This window comes from Felis catus, chromosome A2 (assembly GCF_018350175.1).
Source record: "Felis catus isolate Fca126 chromosome A2, F.catus_Fca126_mat1.0, whole genome shotgun sequence".
Taxonomy (NCBI): domain Eukaryota; kingdom Metazoa; phylum Chordata; class Mammalia; order Carnivora; family Felidae; genus Felis; species Felis catus.
Genome location: NC_058369.1, coordinates 11,786,662 through 11,797,950, shown reverse-complemented (window position 1 = coordinate 11,797,950; position 11,289 = coordinate 11,786,662). Strand labels below are relative to the sequence as shown.

Sequence of the window (11,289 nt, the reverse complement as noted above, 5' to 3'; positions counted from 1 at the left end):
ATCCGGGCAGTTCTGAGGCCAGAAACAAGGGCGTCAACAGTGAGTGGACTCTGGAGGAAGAAATGGATCATCGCCTTACTGTCCTTCCCACCCAGCCTTCAGGGTTCCTCTCACTAACCTCTCTGAGCCTGTTTCCTCATGTGCTTAAGGAACTAATAATTCTAACCTCTTAGGATCATTACAAGGATTAAGTGATAAAACTGTGTACAAGGGCCTTAAATCCATACCTAACATGTAATGTGGACAGTTATTTTTATTACTGGGAATTTCCAGTGATGCTATCAAGATAAAGAGTGATATATGTTAATTAGCTTGATCGTGGTGACTATTTCACAGTTAGGCACATATCAAAGTATCAAGTTGTATACCCTAATTATATACATTTTTACCTGCCAATTATGACTCACGAAAGATAGGGGGAAGAAATAAACCAAATAAATAGCCTAAATAAAATACTATTTCCAAGACTTGTTTTAAAAAATAATAAAAATAAGGGCGCCTGGTCACTTGGACATCCAACTCTTGACTTCGGTTCAGGTCATGATCTCACAGTTCATGGGTTCGAGCCCTGTGTCGGGGTCTGCGCATGGAGCCTGCTTGGGATTCTTCCTCTCTTCCTGTCTCTGCCCCTCCCCAGCTCATGCTCTCTCTGTCTCTCTCAATATAAATAAATAGACTTAAAAAAATTAAAATGAAAATTTTTTTTATTTCTTTTTTATTTTTTCATTCATTTTTAATATATTTTCAATTGTGATTAAGGGCATCAATTCTGAAGGCAGACAGCCTGGGGTTAAATCTTAGCTCTGCCTCTTACTAGCTGTGTGAGTTAGGCAAGTTACTTAACTTCTCTGTGCCTTAGTTTTCTCATCTTTAAAATGAGGCTAATAATAATACCTGCTCCACATAGTTGTGAAGATGTGGTGGGTGAATACAGAAAATGCTGAACCTCATGAATTTTAAGACCTCTTAGTGGCCGAGAGCAAGGGTTCCGACAGACCCTGTTTGAATACCATCTCTGACACTCATTGGCTGTGTTAGCCAGTGACAGACACTCCCACAGCCTCAGTTTCTTGGGAGGAGTAAATGAGACAATTCGTGTGGAGCTCTACAGAAGCTTCTTTTAAAGGCACACTCTAAAATGTTACAAGGACACGTATCTTTTCCATCAGTCTCATTGTCAGGCTGTAAGATCATGCACAGATTAATTATATCTTGGTGCAGGTTATTTTCAAAGGGAGCTAATTTCATTCATTTTATGCTTCTTAGCGTCAGTGTTGGAGACAGACAATCTTTATTTGCCCACAAATTCTGGCCCCATGTCCCAGGCACTGCTTGCGTTACCCGGACCCTGGGCAGCCCACTGACTCTGAGTCCACTTAGGCTAAGGTACACTCCAGCAACATACACGCCCAAATCTTGGTGGCTGACAGCACTGAAGGTTTATTTCCCTTTCGGGCTGCAGGCCCATCATAGGTTGCTATGGCTGTGCTTCGTGATGAATTCAGTCCAGAACTCAGGCAGAGAGACAAACATCTGTGTCTGGGGCACTGCCAGTTATCACAGCAATGGAGAAAGTGAAGGGTAGGCTGGCTCCAAAGAGCTTTTACCAGGAAACAGCCTTCTCTCACCTCCACCCACATTTCAGTGGCCAAGCCTGGTGTTAAGGGGGTGGGGTGGCAGAAATCTCACCCTGGGAGCAACATTACACATTTGTGAACGACAATAGACTCTCCAAAGCTATCCAGTCATCTTTATCCACGGAAGGCTGAGAAAAAGAGTGAATATCTGGGTTGGCTGGTGTTTTGTTTTGTTTTTGTTTTTGTTTTTGTTTTTTGTATCTATGGACTCCCCCATGCTGTTCACCCTGCAATCCACATACCATATGGCAAGGCATGTTCAGGGTACATCTGAGGTATGAAAATATTTATTTTGGGGTTTTGTTCTTTAAGTTTATTTATGTATTTTGAGAGGGAGAGAGCCCAGGAGGGGCAGACAGAAAGAGAACTGCAAGCAGGCTCCACTCTGTTAGCGCAGAGCCCAACACGGGGCTTGAACTCTCAAACTGTGAACTCATGACATGAGCCAAAACCAAGAATCAGACGGTTAACCAACGGAGCCACCCACCCAGGCAAGCCAGAAAATGTTTATATTACAGGTGGCAGGTGTCTTAGTGTGGGGGCATGGGGCGGCGGGGGTGGGGGGGCAGAGGGCGGTCTCAATTGTCTTCCATACTTACACTTTTTATTCAATGGATTAAATTCATTCTGAATTTCTGACTCAGCATCCACCTCTTTTCCAATTCCTGCTTGATTATCCTGCTGTTTCCTGGACATCACTCCCAGACACCGCCCCCACCCCAGGCAATCCCGTCTCACGAGGTCTGAAATGGGATCCCCCTGCCGAAGCCGCTGAAGTTGGCCCTGGGAGTTTTTTTGCACTGTGGCATTCCGTGGGGTGCACAACCTGGACAACCAAGTCAAGCAGTGGGCACTGCCCACCACTCCTGTCCTGCCTCTCACATCCCAGTGATTCTGAATTTGTGGACTTTTAAACATCATCTTAATCTCTTGGACAGAAGCAGGAGGTTCATTCCCAGCGCGAGTTCACTACAGACTCCCAGGTGGGTGATCTATCATCCCCTGGTCTCCCCATGGCCACTCTCGCCTCCCACAGCCCTGCAGCCAGTGAGCCTGTGGAAATGCAGACCCGGGTCCAATCCAACTTCACAGCTCAAGCCCAGGGATTCTCATCCTGGAGTCTGCACACATTTGGGGCCAGATCATTTTTTGTGGTGAGGACCGCCTTGTGTATATTTGCAGGATATTGAGCGACACCCCTGGTCAGTAGCACCTCCTCCACTCCAGCTGCAACAAGAAGAAACATCTCAAGGCCCCTTGGGAAGGGATTGAAATTGCCCTCCATTGAGGACCGCTGAACTAGGTTGAAACTCCTGCTCTCTCCTCCCCCAGCACCTGCCCAAACTGACTAACTTTGAGCAGGACAATGATGCTTATTTGATGCAAATCCACAGTTGAGCTAACCCACTTGACATGTAGCACCCCCACTGAACCCTCCACAAGTGCATGGGGCAGGCAGCTGAGGCTCCACACCTCACTTCTGCATGGAGTTAGAATTCAGCCTGAGCTCTGGCTGAATTCTCTTGACCACTCTCTTGACCAGCTCAAACACCCTGTCCACCCATGAGGCTATGACACCAAGCACTCTAAAGTTTTGGTGGGGAACACTGAGCAGGCAGCTCCCTGACCTTTGAGGAGAAGTTCCAGGGAGGAAGTTGAGACCTGAGACCATGCCTCTACAGCTTGTCTTCTTGACACATTTACTTGACCAGTGGCTGCTGTACCTCTGGCAGATCCCAGGACCTCTCAGCCCATGGGTGTTGTGTTTCCAGGGAGGAGGGGCCACTGCTGCCTCCACATTGTCTTCTGACTGTAGAGGAGGAGCATGTTTTCTCTGGGAGCCAAAGCAGGGGCACCACCAACAGGTTTATACCAGACTCTCTGACCTCCTGAAGCGTGATCCCCAGAGAATCTTGTTAGAGGGAATAAAATTAGCTCATCCTCCCTAGCGTGCCTCTGAGTCTAGAGAGCGTGCCTCTGTGGGAAAATAGTTGGTCCCAAGAATAGTGGCTTTTTTCAGATTCATCCCTCTTGGTTGACAGAGGAAGGTGTGGTACTCAATGTTTTCCATGATGAAACTTTTAAATATCTTATTACCAATAATGGTTATAATGTATTAAGTATTTGTTATGTGGGTAGAGCCACACTAAACATGTAATATCCTATCATTCCTGCTATAGTGAGTGCCTGTGTCTTCATGCATAGTCTCTAATTTTTCGCTTAAAGACATCAGAATGTCTATGGTTCTGAAGGTCACTTAACATTTTTGTGCAATGGTGTGATATTTTCCAAATATTTCTTTGTCTATCGATTTGCTCTTGGCTCATAAAACAATCTCTATACCGACTCTGAATGCAGAAAATTTGGCACACACTTCTAAATTCTAAAGGTGTGAGCAGCAGCCTTGGTGTCTCTGTGAAAACAAGGGTATCATGTGTGAAAACTGATGGTTTTGTATCTTCTTTCCCAAATTTTAATACTTTTGTTTCTTGGGGATTTTTCTGGGTGGGGGGAGGGGGGAGAGGTATAGTACTGCTTTGTCTAGGACCCCCAGGATAATGTTGAAGAGAAATCCATAACTATAGAAATCCATACAGTGTTCCCAAGCTAAAATGGAATGTTCTCAATGCCACACTGTGAAATATGATATTTATAGTAGGACTTTACATAGATCTCACTTCTAGATTCAGACATTTCTGTTCTACCACAAGTTTGCTGAGTTTCTTTCTGAATCATGTTTACCTTATACAAGTTACTATGAATTGCATTGACTAATTTAAAATTTTATGTGGAATGTTCCTGTAGGCACAAATTAGACAGAATAAATGATGAACTCCTGTGTCTCAAGGTTTAATAATTATAAACACTCGACCAATTGAGTTTCTTACAATCTTCCCCCTTATTTGGTTTATCATTTTATTTTAAAAAAATTTTTTAACATTTATTTATTTTTGAGACAGAGAGAGACAGAGCATGAACGGGGGAGGGGCAGAGAGAGAGGGAGACACAGAATCGGAAGCAGGCTCCAGGCTCTGAGCCATTAGCCCAGAGCCCGACGCAGGGCTCGAACTCACGGACTGCGAGATCGTGACCTGAGCTGAAGTCGGACGCTTAACCGACTGAGCCACCCAGGCACCCCTGGTTTATCATTTTAAAGAAAATCCCACAGAGTACACAAATGTACCCCTATGTATTACCCATGTTCGTGTTAGTATAGATTACTAACTTATAGTGATATATCTCTATCTATCTATCTATCTATCTATCTATTCATCCATCCACCATCTGTCTATGCCATGCCATTAGCACACCTAACAAATAAATAAAAATGCCTTAATGTTTCCTGATATACAATCCATACTCAAATATTGTGATTTTTTTTCAAGCTTTTTCTAATAAAAATCCAAACATGGTATACACATTAATTGAGTTATGTCATTAAGACTCTTTTATTTTTTTATATGAGATTCAAATTTTATTTGTGTTTTTAATTAATATGAAATTTATTGTCAAATTGGTTTCCATACACCACCCAGTGCTCCTCCCAACAGGTGCCCTCCTCAATGCCCATCACCCACTTTCCCCTCCTTCCCACCCCCCGTCAACTCTCAGTTTATTCTCAGTTAAGACTCTTTTATTTTATCTATTTATATTTTATTTTATATCTAATAATATGACATTTGCCTTTCTGTCATTTTTTTTTCAAAACTAGATTATTTGTCTTGTAGAATGTCCTACACGATATATTTTGCTCATTGTTTTATCCTGGTGTTATTTTACATATACCCCAACAAAATTTAGAAGTAAGGGAAAGAAAGGGAGACAACGCTACCAAGAGGACTAGGGCTTTCAGGAGACCCCCTTTTCTGCAGCCAAGCTGGGGAATTGTTATGAGGTCACATATCAAGACAATCTTTCCCAAGACTGAAGACAGAGGAAAGGGAGCATCTCAGCAGACCTGTGGCTTCTCACATATCCAATGATACCAATACGCATAGCATGTAGTAGAGGACCAAGAGCCAGAACCCATCAGGAAGGCACAGTCATAGTGAGAAGATCTGGTATCACGCCAGTTGCTGTGAAAACAAATACAAGGATCAGCCCGGTCCCTTAACCACAGTGCTGGGCAAGCCACACTCAGCCATGCCCAGCTGGGCTCACCAACAAGATCCCAGAAGAGAATAAGGCTACTGGCAAAGGTCTTTCCTTGGGGATATGTGAGTAATCCTAAAAGTAAAATATCCTAACCATATATTACAGCACTGTGTTTACATGAAGGAAATATTTACATCGGGAGCTTTATCATTATCTGTTGTGTGGGGCCATCCTGGGCACTGTAGGACATTGAGTGGCATGGCTGGTCTCTACCCACTCTCCATTGTGACAACCAAAAATATTGCAGTGCCAGTTGTCTCTAGGAAGAAACCACCACCTTTTGAGCACCACTGTTTTATAGTAATCATCTGTTTTATAATAATAATCTTGAATTATAAATGAAACAAATGAGGCCAAACCAGACAAATGACTTAACATCCCTGGATCTCTGAGATTAAGTTTGAGAACATGATACATTTGAATGTCTGGTGTATAACATGTGACAAGTCTGTCAAATGATCCTATACTCTCTTTCCTAAACATTTCTTGAAATGCTTATAACACTCACTCACTCATTCATTCCAATATAGTTCATTGTGCACCTGCTGTGTACCAAGCCCTGTACTGGAAACTGGAGACACACCCATGTGTTGGAAGCCTGCTCCGCCCTAAAGTAGCAGCCTGTCTGATGGGCAAGACATACATAGGCAAAGGAAGATCATAATTAACACAGCTACAAAACTCTACATAGGGTATGACTGGGATATTAAGGGAGTTGGATTAATTCACGCTGGGCCCAGGATGGGTTCTTCTATGAAGCTTGACACGAGCCAGTGAAAGATGTTCCAGATAGATGACACGGCAGGAACAAAAGCATAAAGATAAGATACAAGACAATATCCAAAAAGATGAGTCATTTACCACATAGCTGTGGCAAGGGGGTGGAGAGCCCTTGGGAGTGTAGGAGATGTGGGTATAAAGATGAATTGGCACCCACTATGTGGGAATTGAAAGGTGCCATCTGAAGATTCTAGGTTATCCATGTGGCACTGAGGAATCGGGTGTTTCCAAAAAGCATATCAAGGGCGTGTTTTAGGAAGATGGCCCCTTGAACTTGACTAGAGCATGGGTTGATGAAGGTAAGACTAAGTCCAGGATATACAGCAATTGTCCTGACCTGAGCTGAGGCAGAAGCAGTGGAAGTGAAAGAGAGAAGATGTACTCAAGATGGTCCAGGAGGCTTAGCGTGTGGTTCTGGTCAAGTGTGTAGACACGAAAAAAGTCCAAAAACAGATGATGACCAGAATGTGAGGTCATTGAATCATACATGGAGGGGTTAGGACTGGATCCCCTGGGCAGTGATTCCTTGGGTGTGTTTTATAGGACACTAGAAGCTCCAGATATATCCAGATGAGCTGGGCCTCTCAATAAGCTTGGTACATCACACACTGTCTACTCCCTCCTTAGAGTGTACAATTCTCTTCAATGTATTAAAGGCACTGAGACCTTCCTACAATAAAGAACTTCCTATTTAATGTTGTTTAATTATGGTTTTTACACACACACACACACACACACACACACACACACACATCTGCAGCTAACAAAATAGCAATAAGCATGACAACTGGAAATATGACAGGAAGTTTGGTTCAGGCCAAAATCAGACCCTTGAGGCAATTTGAGAATCTGTGGGAGGATGTCTTCAAGATTCAATGGGACAAGCTCAGGTGTTCTGAGTCCAACAGAGACACTCACATGAAGGTAGGGACTGAGCCATCTTGCCACTTGTGAATGCCCTTTGGGTATTGTTTCCTGAGGCCAATCCAGTAGCCATTATTTTCCTTTGGACTCAGGAATTTCTGCATGAGAAGAAGGCAAAGTAAGTCAGGAAAGACTACATCCAGAGGTGAGAATGGCAGTGGAAGCAGTCCATGAAAGGGACTAAGACCTAGGGGACCCCATGGGCAAGGATGTCCTCCAATGTCGCCATTGAACACATTGGCTTAAAGCTCTAGGTAGATGACCATTTCCACCATTATTATGACCTGTGTAATTAGCAAATTATGGACACTTACGGTCCTCAGGCTTTTCATTTGTAAAATGGGGGTAACAATGGCAGGTGCCTTCCAGGATTTTCTGAAACTTCAATGAGGGAAGAAGAGCCCAGTATGGCTCCTAGATGAGCACTGCCTGGTTAAAGGGTAGATAGGATTATTCAAGGGCATGGTTAACAGGGTGAGGAATCTGGACACTACTCCATAGAAAATGTTCTGGCAATCAGTTGGATTCCACTGACAAACATTGAGTCCGCTGAACCATACTGAGTGTGTCCAATCTGGTTCCAGGCAGTATGGACTCATGAATGAGTCAGAACCACCCCTAGCCGGGAAGTTCTCCATGTGCAAGGAGATGAACCAGGGATCTGGCAGCATAGTCCAGTATTAAGGAAGAGGGGGTGGGAAGGATGCTGAAGGACAAAGTTTGATCTGATGAAGAACAGGTAGGAGCTGTCCAGGTAGATAGAAGGAAGCATTCCAGACAGAAGGGCCACCATGAAGAATCATTCAGAAGCAGGACTGAATACTGGGCAACGCTGCATGCTGAAACAGCGGAAGGACATTATGAAGGACAGAATGCAGGATTTGCACTGGATTCTACAGGGAACAAGGACATGAGATTGCAATGACTTGACGGGTCTCCAGAGCACCCCTCCCTGCTTCTCACCTGCTCTGCTTGGCTGTTGATGATGACCAGGTGAGCACCCTTCTCTGCACAGTGATCCTTGGCTTTGAACCAGCTCAGTTCTTGTGTGGAAAATTGATAGCAGGAGCCCTGAAATGCCGTCCAGTTTTCATGGCAGGGCTCACAGGAGGATTCTGGAGAAGGGGAGGGACATCAGCTCTGTTGAGGCTACAGGCTGCACTGGCCTCCAGAGGTGAAATGATCCAAACCTGTTCATCCGTGCCTCTTTGCCAAGATGAGCACAGTAGCTTCCCATGTGTTCATGCAAGAGCCGGGCCTTACCAGGTGGCAGAGTGATACATGCAAGGGGCCTCACACTTTATGTTGGCATCCACCTTGACAGAGGATCGATTAAAACAACCCAACACCCGCTCGCGTGTTATAAGAACCACTACCATCAGCAGGGCTGAAGACAACAGCAGTCCTCTTCCAACTCCCAGTTCCCACCACCCAGCCCACCCTGCCTCCTTACCGTTGCCTGCCCGCACAGCTTCCGTTTGCCGGAACACCTCTCCCCACACGATGTCCCGCTCGTGCCCAGCATCTGCCAGACCCTGCACAACTAAGAGGCCCACAGAGAAAGGCGGATCAAGACCTGGTGGTGCGTGTGGGAAGAAAGCCCTCCGTTTCGTTCAGCACTCACATTGGATGTCCATTTGCTTGAGGTCTTCCTGCATCTTGTTGGAGAACAGCAGTACTAGGAGAGACACGTGCTGATGTGCTCTAGACCTTTCAGCACCCGGTTCTTTTCCCACTCCCCAAACTGCAGGCTAAGACAAGGAGGGCAGGTCCCCTCTAAAATCATGAAGTCCAGCGATGCAGTCCAGCCACCCCCTTACTGACCCATCTCTGCCCCAGCCCTGTAGGGCCTGCTTCTCAAGACTTGGTCCATGTGATCACCCATTTCCCACTGGCTCACCACCTTACCCTCAGCCAGGACCACACCTAGGATGAGGTCGAACAGAAGCAGCATCAGAGTCATTGCCAGGCAGAAAAACTTCCAGGGGTCATCCTGGGGCAGCCTTTGGTCCCTCTGTGCTGCGGGGAATGCAGCAAGTATGAGGCGGTGCACATGGTCTGCCAGGATCATGCCAGGAATGTGGAGGGATGAGGGATGGGCCTGAACCGTGCCCTGGAGTGGAAAGCAAGGAGCCGTCGCTGGTACTGAGGGCACCTACTCCTGCCCTGGGCCTCTTGACTCACCCGGTTTCCCCTGGATGGGCGGATATTTTCCTTCCATGGTGTGAGGTCCTGTGCGTGTGTTCACCTGTGGCTGCAGCTCCTTCTGGTCTAGCTACCCACAGCCCTTCTTGTTATTGTTGAAGACACGCCCATCCTATACTAGGAAATGCCACCCCCCACGTAAACCATCAGATGTTTCCTTCCTGGCTCAGTGAGGCCCCCAAGGTCTCTAGATGGCTTATCACCAATTCACACCACCGGGAGATGGCATTAGCATCTTGGAAAAGGTGTTTTGTCCCAAGTATTCTCTGCAGCTGTCATTTCCCTCTCGGTTCGGGGGACAGTAGCCGCCCCAGAAATCTGCTTCGAAGTTTGTGGTGCATTTGCTTCTGGTTCCATTTGTTTCAAAAAATCCCCCATTTTCTCAGAGATAAAATTGTAGTAATTTCAGCACTGGAGTTACGTTTATGCTCTCTCAGAGCACGTGGCCACTCCTTTCCCCACACGTTGGCTTTGTGATGTTACATCTTAAATGGAGAATGCGATGGGGTAAGAAGAGGCAAGCTCATGTTGACGGAGAGGCTTCTATTTACCAAACCCACTGTTAGGAAACGTTCGTACATCGTGCCATTTCACGTGTCTTTTTCTCTCTGAGTGCCATTATGATTTTTCTCCTTTTCTTTGGTTTTCAGCAGGTTGCCTAGTGTGTGTGTGTGTGTGTGTGTGTGTGTGTGTGTGTCTCCATATGCTGTTTGGAATTCACCCGGCTAGGATTTTCTGAGTTCCTTCAGTCTGTGCTTTATCTTTCATGATTTTTATAAAGTTTTCAGAGCCCCACATCTCCTACTCATTTACTCTGATGACATGTAATACACTCCCCTAACCTATCAACCTCAGTTTCCCTATTTATAAAATGGGAATAAGTATCCCCCACCGATCAGGGATGTTCTCTGTTTAGAGATCATGGTATCTGGTGATTCACAAGCCTCCCATACATACAGCTACGGGTATTTTGAGAGGCACAGTAATACTCCTAGACTTGGCCAAGCAGGACGCCTACCTGGGTCCTGAACAACAGGGGGGCCTCAGTTTCAAAAGCATTCCTCGAGGGAAGTCCTCCTCTGCTATCCGGGGTCAGACAAGACTGTCAGTGGCTTCCAGAAAGAACACTCCAGGCCCCCAGGACCACAGTGAGTTCAAGTGGGTCTTGGCCATAGGAAAGAATTGTCTCAAACTTTTCACTCCCCTCTGGTGCCTGTCACCTTCCAGGGACAACCCTGGTCCCCATGTCTATTTTGGGGGGGGGCACTCTTAAACCTCAAACACCACAAAAACACTACATCCATGAGTTTTATTACAGGATGTTCAACTCCAGACTTGAGAACTGCCCTCTGGCCAGTGGGAGTGGCTCGGTCAATAAACTCCACACCAGGCATCTATTGAGTCTCTACCAAGTGCCAGCAACTATTACAGGCTCTGGGGACACAGAGATATATCGCATCCAGTCCCAGACCCAGCAAGGATGAGCCATGGTGCTCTGGGGCAAGGCTGTGAGGGCGACATCTGCTGGTCACCGTGGGAAATGTGGTCCCTGGCGCTGGAAGGATGATGAAAAAGGCCTTCTCTGGGC

At 45.9% G+C, this 11,289-nt stretch overlaps 1 protein-coding gene across 2 annotated transcripts; it reads right to left on the bottom strand.

The window, feature by feature from the left end:
* Nucleotides 1-5,274: 5,274 nt before the first annotated feature.
* Nucleotides 5,275-9,800, bottom strand: LOC123382518 (C-type lectin domain family 4 member G-like). Of its 2 annotated transcripts, none has more exons than XM_045047608.1 (7): nucleotides 9,681-9,800; nucleotides 9,405-9,515; nucleotides 9,121-9,174; nucleotides 8,950-9,039; nucleotides 8,460-8,611; nucleotides 7,491-7,594; nucleotides 5,275-5,713 (listed from the first exon to the last, which is right to left on the bottom strand). In XM_045047608.1, exons 1-7 carry the CDS (start codon nucleotides 9,715-9,717, stop codon nucleotides 5,587-5,589), a joined length of 675 nt encoding a protein of 224 aa, XP_044903543.1. In that variant the 5' UTR covers nucleotides 9,718-9,800; the 3' UTR covers nucleotides 5,275-5,586. The 2 variants fall into 2 exon arrangements, with proteins under 2 accessions (XP_044903543.1, XP_044903548.1); XM_045047613.1 differs by having other exon boundaries at nucleotides 9,405-9,510; nucleotides 9,681-9,769.
* Nucleotides 9,801-11,289: the final 1,489 nt, after the last annotated feature.

Bases quoted from the DNA above. Each gene is read 5' to 3' on its own strand.
- LOC123382518 (XM_045047608.1), bottom strand. From the start codon at position 9,717: ATGGAAGGAAAATATCCGCCCATCCAGGGGAAACCGG. The intron at 9,516-9,680 runs GTGAGTCAAGAG...CATTCCCCGCAG, and splicing joins GCCCATCCAGGGGAAACCGG to CACAGAGGGACCAAAGGCTG. The intron at 5,714-7,490 runs GTGAGTGTCTCT...TTGTTTTCACAG, and splicing joins GGCTCAGTCCCTACCTTCAT to CAACTGGCGTGATACCAGAT.